Here is a 16,730-nt window from a genome sequence, read left to right as displayed (position 1 = left end):
TCGTTTACAGAGTCAGGAAAAGATAACAAAAAGTGGTCAGTGTGGTGCCGCATGGGCACGGTTTGATTTTGGACCCGACGACGCACCACGGTGGGAAGTGTGCGGGGTCCACAAAAGTGGAGGTGGGGATCGACGGGTGTACCCGTTGTTGTATCCCGGCTCTGCATAAATGGAGTCCGGTTAACTCCCCGCAAGTCGCAGCGACCATTCCCGTCTTCGACGAGGGACAGAGATGATGGAAGGGGATCGTCGCCGTTACGGCGGAGGCGTGGCGTCGCTTGCGTCGGGTTCCTCGGCGTCGAAGGCGCCTTCGGCGGTGGCCGAGCGGGATTTGTCGGTGGAGGACGGGGTCGTGGCGGGAGTGACCGACGGGGAGGAAGTGGAGAATGATCGAGATGACGAGGAGGGGTTGGAGCTAGGGTTGACGCTGGGAGCGGCGAGGAAGTCGAATCTGCCTCCGGTGCCGTGGGGGCCGTGTTTGCGTATCCTGACGGCGAAGGACCTTCCTTCCCTGGCGTCGCTTGCGCCCCCGAGGTCCCCCTCCGCCTCCTCCGTCTCATCGTCATCCGTCACCAACCTGAGCAGCGGAGGAACCGGAACGAAGCGAGCAGCTGAGTCAGCTTCGCCGCTTGTCGGTGGTTCTCCTCAGCCTCCTAGGTTAGTCTCATGCTCTCTCCTCACTTTTTAGTTGATTTTTCTTCACTTTAGGTCTGTTGTTTCCTCGAGATTCTTTCGCCTTTTTATTCCCATTATCACTCCACTGTCTCGGTCATAAAAGTAGTTCTTTTTTTGTTCTTCATTGCATAATACATTAAATGGCGGTTAAAATACACCTTGGTCACTAGCAAAGTAATGTTAGAATTGGATTTTTGAAATGTGTACTATTTGTAAAGGACTTCGTAGTGAAAGAACGATGAAAGCTACGCACTCTATCTTTATCTCGTCTTTTCAGCTTATGTTGTTGTTATTGATAACCTGTCAAAGAGTTTGCTTTTCTTCGACTTGACACTGATATTCGATGAATTGATGTTGGAGCAGTCAGATGGTGGTGGGATGGCCACCTATCAGGGCATTTAGGATGAACAGCTTCTTTAGCCAATCCAAAGACAACACCCCTGAAACTACTGCTGTTGCTAGCAACAAGACGAGTGCCAGTAAGGACCAGAGCCAAAAGGATCAAGGAAGGAGAAGAATGGGAATGAGAAGTTCAATGTTTGTTAAAGTTAAAATGGATGGTGATCCTATTGGTAGGAAGGTCGATCTCAATGTCCATCATTCTTATGAAGCTCTTGCAGTTTCACTTGAGCTTATGTTTCAGAAGCCCGCCATGACTACAAACCTTCCACCTGCACTTGGTAAGCGTAGAATTGTTGTTGTTGCATAGTGTTGCATTGTTATTCACATATTTCCCTCTGTTCAATTGAGTTGAAGCCAGCCAGTAACACGCCTGACTCTGATTGCAAGGATCAGTTCCAGTGTTTTGAACTATAGTTTTTCTTTGTCAAGTTCATAGCTTATAAAAGGCTAATGTCATATAGAAATAAGCCTTGTTCAATTGAGATCGCAGAGGAACCCAGAGTTGATACTTGTATTTCAATAACCTGTGGTTTATCATTTTAAATTTCATTTCAATCTTTACTGATTACTAATAATGTTTGGGGTGTTTGTTGAAATTTTCATTTGGTTGCTGGTGTTGATTTAGAGGGGGCCAAGGCTTTGAAGTTAATGGATATCTCTTCTGAGTTTGCTCTCACTTATGAAGACAAAGACGGGGACTGGATGCTGGTTGGAGATGTTCCATGGGGGTAGGCTTTCCTTCCTGATGATTCCTACATCTATCGATTGCGGTTTAGCTAGCCTAGCTCTGCTTTGTATTTAGGACCATTAGTCTAAATTTCTTAGCTTATGTTTCTGATACATAGCTTTCATGTTGCAGTAGTTTTACTACTAACTCTTCCTTATTCGTTTCTTGCACTCATCAGTTTAACTTCATGAAATACAGAATGTTTGTCGAAACTGCCAAGAGGCTTAGAATCATGAAGATCTCTGATGCAACTGGCCTTTGTAAGTGAATTCTTATTCGATAGGTCAGTTGAAAGAATAGTTGTCTTTCTCCCAAAAGTTGAAAGAACAGTTTTGACCTGAATCAAATATTTGTCTGGCGAACTTGTTGCAGCACGATCAACAGGAAGAAATCCTTCGTGTGCCCTGAAACCATATGGAGGCATTTTGTGAAGAGGAAGGAAATGTAGACCCTGGAGCATATAGAGGGAAAAGAACAGAAGAGTCAACTGACCCAAGTTTGCTCGAGTTTGGATCATTGGCATTGTTTATCGCTTCAGAATCAGATAGCGAAAAAATGCCCCTTTTGCTAAGTAGTTGATTCGGTAGATTACTATGTGTTTTGTGAATTCTGTGTAGTTTTGTTGTGGATGATCAGTGTATTATCGATTTACATATTGCTAGTAAATATGTCCATATTTTGGGGATGATAACTACATGGCCTGCTCATTTGTTCTTGGGTCTTTTTTTCTTCCTTTGGATCTTGTTTATCTGAGAGGATAGATTTTCTTATCAACGATCTGTTTGTTTACTTCCATGGAAACTTAAGTGGATGGATGATGGAGATTAGAAAAAATTGAGATGAGAGATCTCTCTTTATCCACTGTTTTTGGAGGTGCCGAGTAGTATCTGTCCTGATCTAAATTATAATATGAGAGGACGATGAACTCAAATAGGAATCGCAATCAAATATGATTAGATTGTGGTCATAATTCGGTTGTAATTGCAAGTGCTCTATCCTCTAGTATATATTTTTGTAGATTTTTTTTTTTATGGGACAGAGACCTCCTGTTTTAGATTTGCTCTTCATTGATTATCGAGATTTGTGGACAGATCAACTTAAACCGAATCACATTGATTCGGTGAAATCCAAATCACACCAATTTCTAATTCTGAGCGATTTCAAAATTTTCGGGTGGTGATCACGGATCGAGTTGGTTTGATTATTGGGCTAAAAAAATTATCTGGTCTTACTAGATCAGATAATGTAAAATCGGGACCTACATCCGGCCCTATATTCGACGGTTCTTATGTATCAGATATCCAACGGATTGTCAGTTATTTGGATATCCGACCCTATATCCAATGAAATATAAAATATAAATATAAATATAACAAAAAAAATAAATTAAAATGATAATATACATTACTCATTACACGTTATAGCAGCTAATCGGAAATAGCTATTACAACGTGTAGTAATTTATCGGCAGTAGTTGCTACAACGTGTAATAGCTTATCAACATTAGTTGCTACAAGTAGGGGTGATCACGGATCGGGTTGATTCGGTTATTGGGATAAAAAACTATCCGACCCTACTAGATCAGATAATGCAATATTAGGACCCTATATCCGGCCCTATATCCAACGGATTATTTTTTTTCGGTTCGGTTCAGATCGATATAAGCGGGTTGATCGATTTGATGGGTTGACTGCTCACCCCTAGTTGTATCAAATAATTGAGGACCTAATTAGAAAGTAGTTCTGATTTTAGAAAGATTAAAGCCCGAAATAAAACTGGAGGGGTTAAAACAGAAAAAGTAAATGCACATATAAAAAGTACAAATTTTGTAGCAACGGATCGAGCAAAAATCTCTCGACCTGCTTTTTAAGCCCATCCCCCGGCGCTGGATGGCATCCGGGCTCATTGGACCTGCTTCAGGCTATGCGCTTGGAGGCCTCTCGGGCAGTCGACTCCACACATCCTTCCCACTCCTCGATCGGGCAGATGCAGCATCTGTCGCCGCTGCCTCGGCTCGCCGATCATCCACCGCTCCAGACCTCGCCGCCGGCCTCCAGGTTCAACTTCTACACCGACCCCACGTCGGCCTTCTCGGCCTCCAAGCGGATGAGATTCTCCGACGCGTCAGGAGGATTCGGTCCCTTTTGCCCTCAACGCCCAACTCCACTGCCGCCGTCTTTTCCTTATGGTAAATCCCTAATCCCATTCCTCTTCTTTGTGTTACTCTCTTCTTTTATGGGATGAGATTTTTTTTTTTTTGTTCATATTCTGAATCTGTGGAGTTGATCCATTCCGGGAAATCTAGTGCAAGGATAACTATGCTGTTGTTTGTTTGTTTGGGTGGAAAGATGCCAACTTCAGATTAACTTCCGCACAACACATGAATTGGACCAATTGTCTAGGTGTTTTTGACATAATTCAGGAATTCTTTCTTCCTTCTTATTCTGTAGACGTTCGAACCACAGTCCCATGCACGATTAGACAATATTTTGCAATTGCATATTCTGTTCGCCATTGTGCATCAAGCATTTGACGTTTCTATACTCCTGTCATCTCAGCTGTTATTCTCTAGTTTTGGACACATCATGTTTGAGTCCATGTTTCATAGCTTCCGTATTGAAAAAGAGCCTTCTTCGTCTCTTCTTCTCTACTCAAATTTCTTCCTCCTTAGACTGGAACCATCTTTTGTCCTTAACTTAGTCTTCCACATTGCAGATGTTGGTGTTGTTAAACGCACAAGATGCTCTATGGCGCTTAGGTCCTTTTTCACGTAAGACGGTTGCCATGACAAAGCTCATTAGCTGTGCAGGACTGACCTCTTACCTGCATGCCTAGTCCAGTTCCTTGGTGCATTTTAACAACACTCATATAGGGGGCCATATGGGAGCATTTAGATGGGTGCTTTTAAGTGGTTGCTATTAGAATACCTTCAGGATTATCAAAAAAATATATATATATATATATATATATATATATATATATATATATATATATATATATATATGTGTTGGAGTGTATACTAAAAGCCTAGCTTTTGGTATAAACATTTATCTAGAAATAAGAATCACATTGGTCGAATGTCTACATTTATGATAAATGTAGTTGTTCAATTAATTTATATTGTAAATGACATGGTGTGTGGTGTCACACACAGAAGATCATGTTATCAGTAGCTTATAAATTATAAACAGTAGCTCACGACCATGATGGAAAGGAACAAACCATTGGAAGGTCGTAGTGTAATTAGGTATTAGTTTATCTTGACTATATAATTACACTAGTACACTCAGAGTGTATTGAGTAGGACCATTTGAGGTCGTTTCTTTTATACTGACTTTATAAAGAAACAAAGACCTCGGTTATTATGGAAGTGTGTGTTCTTAATCCTAATGTAATAACAAGCACATATATTTGATATTTATTTCTTTAATTTATCAATGGGTGAGATTTAGTTCGTTGAATCAATAAACCCGATAAGTTGGGAAATGGTATCACTTATAGTGTGTGTTGTTGATTATAGAAGGAAACTGTGTCCTAGAGATACTAGGTTGATAATGTCCTCAAGAGGAGCTCATAAAGATTGTCATGTTAAACCCTGCAGGTGGACTTAGTCCGACATGATAATAAGGTTGAGTGGTACTACTCTTGGACTTAGATATTAATTAAATGAGTTGTCGGTAACTCACTTAATTAGTGGACATTCGATATCTTAAACACAGGGAGACTAACACACTCATAATAAGAAGGAGCCCAAACATGTAATTTGGGATTGGTGCGGTAGTTCAATGATAATTCTCTAGTGGAATGAATTATCATTGATAAAATTAAGTTGTGTGTTCAGGCGAACACGGGATGTAATTTTATCGGAGACCAAAACCAATTCCTCCTCTCATCCCTATCGTAGCCTCTTATTTGTAGAAGTTCTATACCCACCTTCTATACCCATAAGGGGCGGGCCAAGCTAGCTTGGGAACCAAGCTAGGGCCTAGGTATATTATTGGGTGGTCGGCCCTAGCGAACCCAAGCTAGTGGGGCCAAATTAAATTAAAAGGATTTTAATTTTAGTTTTTATTATGTGGAAGAAATAATTTTTAAAGAGAATTAAAATTAAAATATCTCTCTTGTAAAGATCTACAAAGATTAAAGAAAGAGATTAGATCTCTTTCCTTATTTGTAGATTGATGAGTTATTTTATTTTCTCTTTAAAATTATCCACATGTTGATAAAATTAAAATTATAGGAATTTCCTTTATCAACCATGAAGAGATTTTTAAAGAGAAATTTTATTTTAAAATTTCCGAAACAAATTAGGAAGTTTTAATTTGTTGATTAAAACTTGTCTAATTTATTTCCTCTAGAAGTGGCCGCCATTAGAGATTAAATTGGGAAATTTTATTTAATTTTTCTCAATTAAATCATGTCGAGAAATTAAGGAAATTTTATTGTAATTAAATTTCCTAATTTGCCTAGGCGAGAATATAAAAGAAGGGTGAGGGTGCCTTCATGGGTGAACCATTATTATTATTCTCCTCTTTTTCCTTGGTATGGTGGCCCTTCTCTTTCTCTCCTCTCCTCTTGATGGCGAAACCTATCTTCTTGGTGGAGCTTTTGTTGGTGGCGAATCAAGGAAGGAGAAGAAGGAGAGAAAGCAAGTCTCGTCTCTAGCATCCTTGGAGCATTGGTGGTGGCCGAAATTCTTCATGCTTGAAGAAAGTTATTTTGGCCGGCCATCTTCTTCTTTTCTTCCTCTTTGTGGTGGCCGAAACTTATATCTTGCTTGGAGCTCTTGTGGTGGCCGGATACTACTTGGAGAAGAAGAAGAAGAAGGAGAGGAAGCTAGCATCTCTTGGAGCTTGGTTGGTGTTTTGATTTTCTTCCTTGGTGAAGCTTCCTTGTTGTGGCCGAACCTAGCTAGGAGGAGAAGAAGGTAGTTGGTGGTTTCTCATCTTGGTAGATCGTTGCCCACACAACGTCCGAGGTTAGAAGAGGAATACGGTAGAAGATCAAGAGGTCTTTCTAGAAGGTATAACTAGTAGTTTTTCCTTTTCCGCATCATACTAGTTATTTATGGAAATAATACCAAATACAAGAGGCTTACGTTCTAGAATTTCGAATATGTTTTTCGATGTTGTGTTCTTTTATTTTTTTCTTTTCCTTGTGATTTGATTGTTCTCTTTGGTTAACCTAAAGTTATTTTAGGAAATTAAATATTAGCTTTCTATAAAAGGTTTTGTCTAGTCGGTGGTGGTTGCTCCCATATCCAAGAAGGCCATGTGCCTCGCCACGTCAGTACTGGGAACCAATTATGGAAATTAATATTTAATGAAATTAATAACTTAAGGAGACTTGGGTCGAACGTGTTAAGTTCCGCAGGAGATCCAAGTCAAAACCTAAAAGAACAAATAGATTAAGTTTTGGATCAAACGTGTTAAGTTCCGCAGGCGATCCAAAATTTAATTTAAAAGAACACATGGTAGTTAGGAAAAGGTTCAGACCTTTGTACAAAATTTTTGTACAGTGGAACCTATAGGTTTTCCGAGCAACCAACAATTGGTATCGAGCTAGGGTTTTGCCTCTGTATTTGGTATTAGTTTAATTATGCACATGTCATACATAATTTAGGCAGGTTAATAGTAGGATGTGCTAACTTTGTGGATGCAGGATCCAACTATTATGGCTTTTAGTTATTATGTGTGTGATTGGACCCTTGGACATGTCAAGGGCATTTATATGTGTGTGCATGATTGTATTAAAATACAGCAGCTGTATTTAGTTTTATTAGGATTTTATTTTGATCTAGATACATGTACATTCCTTTTATGGAATATAGGATCAAAATGTAAAATTCTATTTATGTCGCGGATCGAATCTTGCAACGCGTGGAACCTTTTAAGGACCAGAGGCGCAGCGGAACTAGGAGCAAGATGGATGCGACAGCTAGACCCGGTGGCGGTGGCCAAATATAGCAGCAGCTTGGGATGACAACACACGGAGGACAACTAGAGATAAAAGCCATAATAGTTGAAAATTAGATTTTCTATTTATTGCTTTTATATTGTGTGTGCATGTTAGTATACATGACTAGTAGGCTAGCATAGTTAAAATTCCTCATTTATAAATAACTAAGTGGGAGAGGATTTTTAAATAAATCTCATGGTCTCCATTCTTGGTTTGTAAGTGATGCAAACAAGCTTGCGTTGGCTCTGAGTGCCTTCCTCCATAACGGATGAGCTTGTTGTGGATCACTAGAACAGACTTCCATTTTGGATGACTATAGGAAGTTAATTAAGGCGTGTGATCTTCCCAACGGAAGGGGCATAATCTTATTAATGGACTTAGTGTCAAGTAATGGTATACACTTAGACACATCTAATAGTATCCTCCCATCGAGTCATTGCTATTATTTGTGTGACCAAATGAAACCAACTATTAATTTGTCATAAAACTAGGTTGACAAGATAATAAAATTAAAGGGTTAAAACCCTCTTACAAATGATTGATTTTGTATCGTCCACACTAACGTGGCATACAAAATTAACGGTGTTTGAGATAATTTTATTTGTCATAAAGATACGTTGACAAGATAGTTAATGGGTAAAACCCTCCTTTTACAAATGTTGAATTTGTATCGTCCACACTAACGTGGCATGCAAAATTCACGGTGTTTGAGGTGTTGGTGAATTTAAATAATATTGTTTGAGGAATCAATATTTTATTTTAAATTCAAAGAGTTTTGACCAAATATTTGATCAAAGACAGATCAACTATTAATTTTATTCGTCATAAAGTAAAGTTGACGAGATAATAAAATTAATGAATAAAATCTCCTCTTCGATTTTGTATACACAAAATTCATGGAGATTTTAAGGAGTTGATCTTGACCAAATATTTTTGTGATTCTTAGGATGTTTGTCAATCCCTAGTAGTCATACTATAGAAAAGACTTATTAGTCCCAATTGTAATGATTGGAAATAGGACTTGGACATTAAGGTAGACTGTCTTCTTAGAACTAAGAACAATTTAGATGTATTTAATTCATTAGTTGAAACATGTCCAGTGGTGTTATCTACTAGAACCTGGAGTGTAGATACAAGATGCCATTAATCATGTCTGCAATTCATTGTAGGGTTCCAGGAAACCCGACAACTAAATGAAAGGTAAATCACCGTCCACATGGGCACTACTGTAAAAGTGGTAGCTGTTGCAGTGGGAGATGTTTATCTTTTGATAAGAATAAAATATGGATTTTAAGTAATTGTCTTTACGTACCAAGTTTAGAAAGAACCTGATTTCAGTTTCTAAACTATTATAGATATTGTGTCTATTTTGATAACAAAGTTGTTATCAAGAAAAATAGGGAAGTTATCTATTCTGGTATGATGGTTGACAATTTATAATCCAATAACTCCCACGATGCAACAAATGGAAATTAGTAACACATCTTCTAATTTTAAGAGAAAGCAACCTTCGAAAATGAACCAATTATATCTTTGGCATATAAAGCTAGGTTATACTTGAGTAGGATTCATTGGTAGCTGATGAACTTTTGGGTTCATTGGTAGTGGAAATCTTTCCAACCTGCGAGTCTTACTTGGAAGAAAAATAACCAAGAAGCTTTTAAGTCCAAGGGGTATGGAGTCAAAGATATGTTGAAATCGGTTCATTCTGATTTGTGTGATCCTATGACTATCCAGACAAGAGGTAGTATTGAATATTTTGTCTAATTTATAGACAACTATTCAAGATACAAATAAATTTACTTAATGTACCAAGACTAAGTACTTTGATTAGTTCAAAGAGTACAAGGTTGATGTGGAGGAATAAAGTAAAAAGTCACTATGGAAGATCGTAGTGGCAAGTACCTCTTGAGAGATTTTAGGAGTCACTTATCAGAAGTTGATTTCAATCCCAACTAACTGCATCTGGTACACCCCAACAGAATGGTGTAGTAGAAAGAAGGTAAAGAACTCTTATGGAATAATTAGATAGATGATGAGTTATTCAGAAAATTACCAAATTTGTTTTAAGGATAAACTCTGAAAATGAAAGTGAACATAGTGTCTTCCAAGTCATAACTCTCTACTCATATAGAATTGCTGAATAGGCGTAAGCCTATTTTGAAGCATATTCGGATTCAGGTAATCCAACATATATGTTAAAAAGAGATAATGATAAGTTGGATAGGAGTTCACTTGTTTGTAAGTTATCCTAGATAAACAAAAGTAGGTTTATAGTCTTAAAATCAGAAGGTCATTGATAACATCAATGGTGATTTTAGAAAAGGACTATATAATGAACCACGTGCTCATAAGTAAATTTGTTCTTAAGAAAATAATAAAGACATGTCTAATCTAGTACCAACTGTACAAGATCACAAGAAAACTGCAACACGTATCACAAATGATACACAATTGCAGAAAATGCCTTGTCGTAGTGGGAGGGTTGTTAAGCAACCTTAAAAGATTCATGTTTTGGGAGAGTTTTTGAACTCGATCCCTGAAGGACATGAACCTGATCTCCGGATATATGACGAAGCACTCCAAGATAAATATGAAGCATCTTGGCAAAGAGTAATGAATAATAGAATTAGAATATATGTATTCTAATAAAATCTGGAAGCTTGTAGAACCACCAAGTGGTGTAAAAGCCTTTGGGTGTAAAGGTCTATAATAGAAAAGAGGGATGGGCGGGAAGGTAGAAACCTTCAAAGCAGGGCTTGATGAAAAGGAAACCTTTTCACGGTAGCCATGCTTAAGTCTATCCGATTCTTTATCTATTTGGCAAGTGGATGTCGAGAAGCATTCCTTAATAGAAGTCTTGAAGAAAGCATCCATATAAAGTAACGAAGGGTTCATTGCAAAGTGCTAAGAGCATCTTGTGTAAGCTCAATCGATCATGGATGACAAAGCTTCAGTCTTGGAACATCCGGTTTATCAAAGTAATCCACACCTATGGATTTATTGAGTAAGCGGATAAGTTTGTGTATACAAAAGATGTGATGGAAACGTGGTGGTATTTCTTGTACTATACGTAGATAACATTTTTTGTAGTTGGAAACAATATCAAAATGTTGTCAGAAGTAGGGGTATGGTTGTCCAAATAATTCGATATAAAGGACTTGGGAGAATGTATATATTTTTTAAGATCAAAGTAATAAGGGATCACAAGAAAAAATATATTTATTCCAAGCTTGATACATCGAAAAAATCCTTGCTCGTTTTAAGCATGCAAAACTCCTCAAAAGGTTTCTTACCTTTTAAGCATGGAGTGTCTTTATCTAAAGAGATGTCTCCGATGACATTAAAGGAGATTGAGGACATGTAGGCAGTTCTTTATGCTTCGGCAGTTAGACAACCTAATGTATGCTATGCACGAGATCAGAAATCTGTTTTGCTAAGAGCATAGTTAGCAGATATCAAAGTAACCCTAGACAAGGACATTGGACTGTAGTAAAGTATATATTAAAGTACCTTAGAGGCACTAAAGATTATATGCTAGCTTACAAGGCAGTTAATTTGGTTCCTATGGGTTGTATGGATTTTGACCTCCAATCGGATAGAGACAATAATAAGTCAATCTCAGGGGTTTTGTGTTTATTTTAGGAGGTAAAGTCATAACTATAGAAGAGTGATAAGTATAGGTGTTTTTCTGGACTCCACCATAGAAGCTTAGTATATGGCAAGCCTCTGAGGTAGCCATTAAAAGCTGTATGACTCAATAACCTCAAGATAGACTTAGATATGATTTCTGGTTTGTCCAAAGATTATTACAATTTATTGTAATAATGTTGGTGCGATAAAACTCGAAGAAACCATAAGTCTATAAGGCAAGTAAACACTGATAGAGCGTACCACCCAATACGAGAAATCGTATAAGCGAGGAGAAGTTGTTGCCGCCTAGATTGCATCGGTGATGACCTATGATCCTTCCATTGAGGTCCTTAAGGCAAGAGCTTTTGATGGGCATGTTGAAGGGTTAGGAATCGGATGTATGGCAGCAGATAGCGACTTAGTCTTTTAGTATAAGTGGGAGATTGTTGGAGTGTATACTAAAAGCCTAGCTTTTGGTATAAACATTTATCTAGAAATAAGAATCACATTGGTCGAATGTCTACATTTATGATAAATGTAGTTGTTCAATTAATTTATATTGTAGATGACATGGTGTGTGGTGTCACACACAGAAGATCATGTTATCAGTAGCTTATAAATTATAAACAGTAGCTCACGACCATGATGGAAAGTAACAAACCATTGGAAGGTCGTAGTGTAATTAGGTATTAGTTTATCTTGACTATATAATTACACTAGTACACTCAGAGTGTATTGAGTAGGACCATTTGAGGTCGTTTCTTTTATATTGACTTTATAAAGAAACAAAGACCTCGGTTATTATGGAAGTGTGTGTCCTAGAGATACTAGGTTGATAATGTCCTCAAGAGGAGCTCATAAAGATTGTCATGTTAAACCCTGCAGGTGGACTTAGTCCGACATGATAATAAGGTTGAGTGGTACTACTCTTGGACTTAGATATTAATTAAATGAGTTGTCAGTAACTCACTTAATTAGTGGACATTTGATATCTTAAACACAGGGAGACTAACACACTCATAATAAGAAGGAGCCCAAAAATGTAATTTGGGATTGGTGCGGTAGTTCAATGATAATTCTCTAGTGGAATGAATTATCATTGATAAAATTAAGTTGTGTGTTCGGGGCGAACACGGGATGCTTAATTTTATCGGGAGACCAAAACCAATTCCTCCTCTCGGTCCCTATCGTAGCCTCTTATTTGTAGAAGTTCTATACCCACCTTCTATACCCACTAATAAGGGGCCGGCCAAGCTAGCTTGGGAACCAAGCTAGGGCCGGCCTAGGTATATTGGGGCGGCCCTAGCTGAACCCAAGCTAGTGGGGCCAAATTAAATTAAAAAGGATTTTAATTTTAGTTTTTATTATGTGGAAGAAATAATTTTTAAAGAGAATTAAAATTAAAATATCTCTCTTGTAAAAGATCTACAAAAGATTAAAGAAAGAGATTAGATCTCTTTCCTTATTTGTAGATTGATGAGTTATTTTATTTTCTCTTTAAAAATTATCCACATGTTGATAAAATTAAAATTATAGGAATTTCCTTTATCAACCATGAAGAGATTTTTAAAGAGAAATTTTATTTTTAAAATTTCCGGAAACAAATTAGGAAGTTTTAATTTGTTGATTAAAACTTGTCTAATTTATTTCCTCTAGAAGTGGCCGGCCATTAGAGATTAAATTGAGAAATTTTATTTAATTTTTCTCAATTAAATCATGTCAAGGAAATTAAGGAAATTTTATTGTAATTAAATTTCCTAATTTGCCTAGGCCAAGGAATATAAAAGAATGGGTGAGGGTGCCTTCATGGGTGAACCATTATTATTATTCTCCCTCTTTTTTCCTTGGTATGGTGGCCGACCCTTCTCTTTCTCTCCTCTCCTCTTGATGGCCGAAACCTATCTTCTTTGTGGAGCTTTTGTTGGTGGCCGGATCAAGGAAGGAGAAGAAGGAGAGAAAGCAAGTCTCGTCTCTAGCATCCCTTGGAGCACTGGTGGTGGCCGAAATTCTTCATGCTTGAAGAAAGTTATTTTGGCCGGCCATCTTCTTCTTTTCTTCCTCTTTGTGGTGGCCGAAACTTATATCTTGCTTAGAGCTCTTGTGGTGGCCGGATACTACTTGGAGAAGAAGAAGAAGAAGGAGAGGAAGCTAGCATCTCTTGGAGCTTGGTTGGTGTTTTGATTTTCTTCCTTGGTGAAGCTTCCTTGTTGTGGCCGAACCTAGCTAGGAGGAGAAGAAGGTGGTTGGTGGTTTCTCATCTTGGTAGATCGTTGCCCACACAACGTCTGAGGTTAGAAGAGGAATACGGTAGAAGATCAAGAGGTCTTTCTAGAAGGTATAACTAGTAGTTTTTCCTTTTCCGCATCATACTAGTTATTTATGGAAATAATACCAAATACAAGAGGCTTACGTTCTAGAATTTCGAATATGTTTTTCGATGTTGTGTTCTTTTGTTTTTTTTCTTTTCCTTGTGATTTGATTGTTCTCTTTGGTTAACCTAAAGTTATTTTAGGAAATTAAATATTAGCTTTCTATAAAAGGTTTTGTCTAATCGGTGGTGGTTGCTCCCATATCCAAGAAGGCCATGTGCCTCGCCACGTCAGTACTGGGAACCAATTATGGAAATTAATATTTAATGGAATTAATAACTTAAGGAGACTTGGGTCGAACGTGTTAAGTTCCGCAGGAGATCCAAGTCAAAACCTAAAAGAACAAATAGATTAAGTTTTGAATCAAACGTGTTAAGTTCCGCAGGCGATCCAAAATTTAATTTAAAAGAACACATGGTAGCTAGGAAAAGGTTCAGACCTTTGTACAAAATTTTTGTACAGTGGAACCTATAGGTTTTCCGAGTAGCAACCAACAATATATATATAGTATCATGCTACAATTTTGAAATATGATAAATAAACTAACAACTTGTAAAAAAAAAAAAACTTTTTTCTTAGTCCTGCTGGACTGCCACCTAGGTTGCTAAGTAGGTGATCTATGTAAGCTGATTTTTGAAAGGTTTGCCTCCAAGCTACAGGGCAAAGTAACCCATTAGCAAAAACTCCTATGCAAATGCCTAGGTTGCCTTTTAAAGCATGGTACCTTTTAAAAACACTTGTATAGGGAGAATTTCTCTTGCACAAATTGTGTTGGTTCCTTACTAATTCTTTAGAGCAATTAGGTGTAGCTTCAATAGAAAATAAAAAATGAGAGAAAATAGATTGAAAGTGAATATACATCTTTATAGTTAAAACTTAAAAGTCTAGAAATCTATTAGAGTGAAAAGTGTAAGTAGTGTAAAGAAAATATTATTCAATGTAATAAAAGTGATTTAGTTGGTTTGTATATACTAACAATATAACCTTGTATAGCAATGGAGGGATAAGATTAATGCATCTGACCCCAAATAGCTGTGTTAACACAGTTTGATGATGATGATGGTGAAATCATGTCCTCTTCCTATGAGTAAAAGTCTATCAATTCAGTATCTTGACCAGATGCATTTGGTACAATAGTGAGCTCCTTATATCAGGATTAGCATGACTGTTTTTCTCCACTTTTGAGGAGTAAACTCTAGCATTTTAGTATCTTGACCAAACATGAGTTGGTGGGTAATGGACTACTTGTATTATGATCAAGTTCTCATATTACGTCTTATTTTATGAACAAGTCTTTCCCTCTAGGAAACCTGCACCTTGGCATCTTATCTAGGAGCATTTGTTGGAAATGTACTTGTTTTATGTTCAGGAGTTGGCACATTGCTTTCATGTTTTTTTTTTGTGTTTTTGAAAATAAAAATAACAATAACCCTTTTTTCAGTAAGTAAAAGCTAGGATCTCAGTATGTTGTTCAGATGAATTTGGTACAAGAGTTCTTTTCCCCCCCTTTAAGTGTTATTAACAGAATTTCTGTGTTCTGAATTTCTTACTCTAGCTTTCTTGTAATTTCGTAGTTAATTTCGTTATGTTTTTTGAATGTTTAATTAAACAGCACAAATTGAGAGGTTGGTTGGTCATTCCGTTATTTCTAATTAAAAAATTTAGTTATACTCTACTTACTATCCATTAAGATCTTATCGATTTGATCACATTCTTACTTTCAAGCATAAACTATGAAAGCTAGTTTGTTCGCTCCTCGTGAAAAAATGAAAGTAAGTTGGAAGAGTTTGTCCCCTGCCTAAAAGATTGTTTCGGTTGAGCACACCTAATCACCTACTATGTGTGTCCACTGAGTCGTTTAATACTCAGATCCGCTGTTTGCTTGCATTGTTATTCTTAATGACTTTCGATATCATTCCATTCCTTCTGCGTAAAGGGTTGAATTTAGTTTTTCTTTTGTATTAAGTTAATCATTATTATGTTTGCTTGGTCTTATAGGAACAAAGAATACATATGAGGCTAGCAGTTGCCCTGCTTTCTATCAGATGCCTCACCAATCCGATTCTGGCTCATATGGAACGCCGTCACAAGTTTCTCACAACAGTCCCCCTATTACTGGCCCAGGTTCATGGAATGCATCTGGTGATTCTTCTGGGCACAGCTTCGCGGCACGCCCTTCAGGTAGTTTTTCCTCGAGTCCTCATTTCAGACCAGGAGGAAGCCAATTAAGCAACCACCGAACTAATACACCACATTCCAATTTGGGACGAGGTAGTAGGGGTGGACGATATGGTGGTGGCTCAAATTCAAGGCTCAATCGAAGTGGAGGCACAGCCTCTACACGAGATGATATAGCGAGTTACTTCATGAAGTCTATGCTCGAAGACCCATGGCGAGACACAGAACCGGTTGTCGGAGACATATTGGAGCCAATTTCTGGCCCAGGATATCGGCATCCAGAATCAACATCGAGGAAGAACAACCATAAGTTGGATTCCAATTCAAGCCTAAGTGAATTCCTTGCAACTTCTTTAAAAGAAACCGTCAACGATGACGACGATTGAACATCTTCTATTAACTTTCTTAAGTAATCTGTCATTGTTTAATGCATTTATGAAAATTTTTAGAGTTTGATCGGCTACTAATCTAATCTCGGTTGTGTAGACAAGGCATGCTATGAATGTAAATTTTTTAGATTCTTTCGACTATTGTTTAAGATGTAATGACTGAGGATTTATTTAATTGCATTTCTTTCTACTGAGTTATATGTGTTTTCATAACGACGATAAGATCACTCAGGTCGCATTTTTTTATGTACTATGCTCACATTTCACTCGTATCAATGGCGAAGAGCCAAAATAAACAAAAATGCAAAATTATTTATATCTGAAATCATTTTCCATTCATAAAAAAATCACTCGAGCCAATTGTGTGGGGAAACGTGTACGGCGGGGAGCTGCTCGATG

At 37.6% G+C, this 16,730-nt stretch overlaps 2 protein-coding genes across 3 annotated transcripts; both read left to right on the top strand.

Annotated features, from left to right (window-relative positions):
• The first annotated feature begins 180 nt into the window (after window positions 1-180).
• On the top strand, window positions 181-2,271 carry LOC121976749 (auxin-responsive protein IAA10-like). Of its 2 annotated transcripts, none has more exons than XM_042529062.1 (5): window positions 181-657; window positions 1,039-1,355; window positions 1,703-1,805; window positions 2,003-2,064; window positions 2,177-2,271. In XM_042529062.1, the coding sequence occupies exons 1-5, from the start codon at window positions 233-235 to the stop codon at window positions 2,233-2,235; spliced, it is 966 nt and encodes a 321-aa protein (XP_042384996.1). In that variant the 5' UTR covers window positions 181-232; the 3' UTR covers window positions 2,236-2,271. The 2 variants fall into 2 exon arrangements, with proteins under 2 accessions (XP_042384996.1, XP_042384997.1); XM_042529063.1 differs by having other exon boundaries at window positions 2,003-2,087.
• Window positions 2,272-3,707: 1,436 nt separating this feature from the next.
• On the top strand, window positions 3,708-16,490 carry LOC121977970 (protein SICKLE-like). Its single transcript, XM_042530367.1, has 2 exons — window positions 3,708-3,992; window positions 15,763-16,490. The coding sequence occupies exons 1-2, from the start codon at window positions 3,728-3,730 to the stop codon at window positions 16,326-16,328; spliced, it is 831 nt and encodes a 276-aa protein (XP_042386301.1). The 5' UTR covers window positions 3,708-3,727; the 3' UTR covers window positions 16,329-16,490.
• Window positions 16,491-16,730: the final 240 nt, after the last annotated feature.

This window comes from Zingiber officinale, chromosome 4B (genome assembly GCF_018446385.1).
Source record: "Zingiber officinale cultivar Zhangliang chromosome 4B, Zo_v1.1, whole genome shotgun sequence".
NCBI lineage: Eukaryota > Viridiplantae > Streptophyta > Magnoliopsida > Zingiberales > Zingiberaceae > Zingiber > Zingiber officinale.
The sequence above is the reverse complement of the archived record's forward strand: the minus strand, read 5'-3'. Positions and strand labels throughout refer to the sequence as shown.

What these genes read in the sequence shown, in the direction of transcription:
- LOC121976749 (XM_042529062.1), top strand. Translation starts at nt 233, where the DNA reads ATGATGGAAGGGGATCGTCGCCGTTACGGCGGAGGCGTGGCGTCGCTT. An exon ending in AAACCTTCCACCTGCACTTG is followed by an intron (nt 1,356 to 1,702) that starts GTAAGCGTAGAA and finishes GTGTTGATTTAG; the next exon opens with AGGGGGCCAAGGCTTTGAAG. An exon ending in GTTGGAGATGTTCCATGGGG is followed by an intron (nt 1,806 to 2,002) that starts GTAGGCTTTCCT and finishes CATGAAATACAG; the next exon opens with AATGTTTGTCGAAACTGCCA.
- LOC121977970 (XM_042530367.1), top strand. Translation starts at nt 3,728, where the DNA reads ATGCGCTTGGAGGCCTCTCGGGCAGTCGACTCCACACATCCTTCCCAC. An exon ending in GCCGCCGTCTTTTCCTTATG is followed by an intron (nt 3,993 to 15,762) that starts GTAAATCCCTAA and finishes TTGGTCTTATAG; the next exon opens with GAACAAAGAATACATATGAG.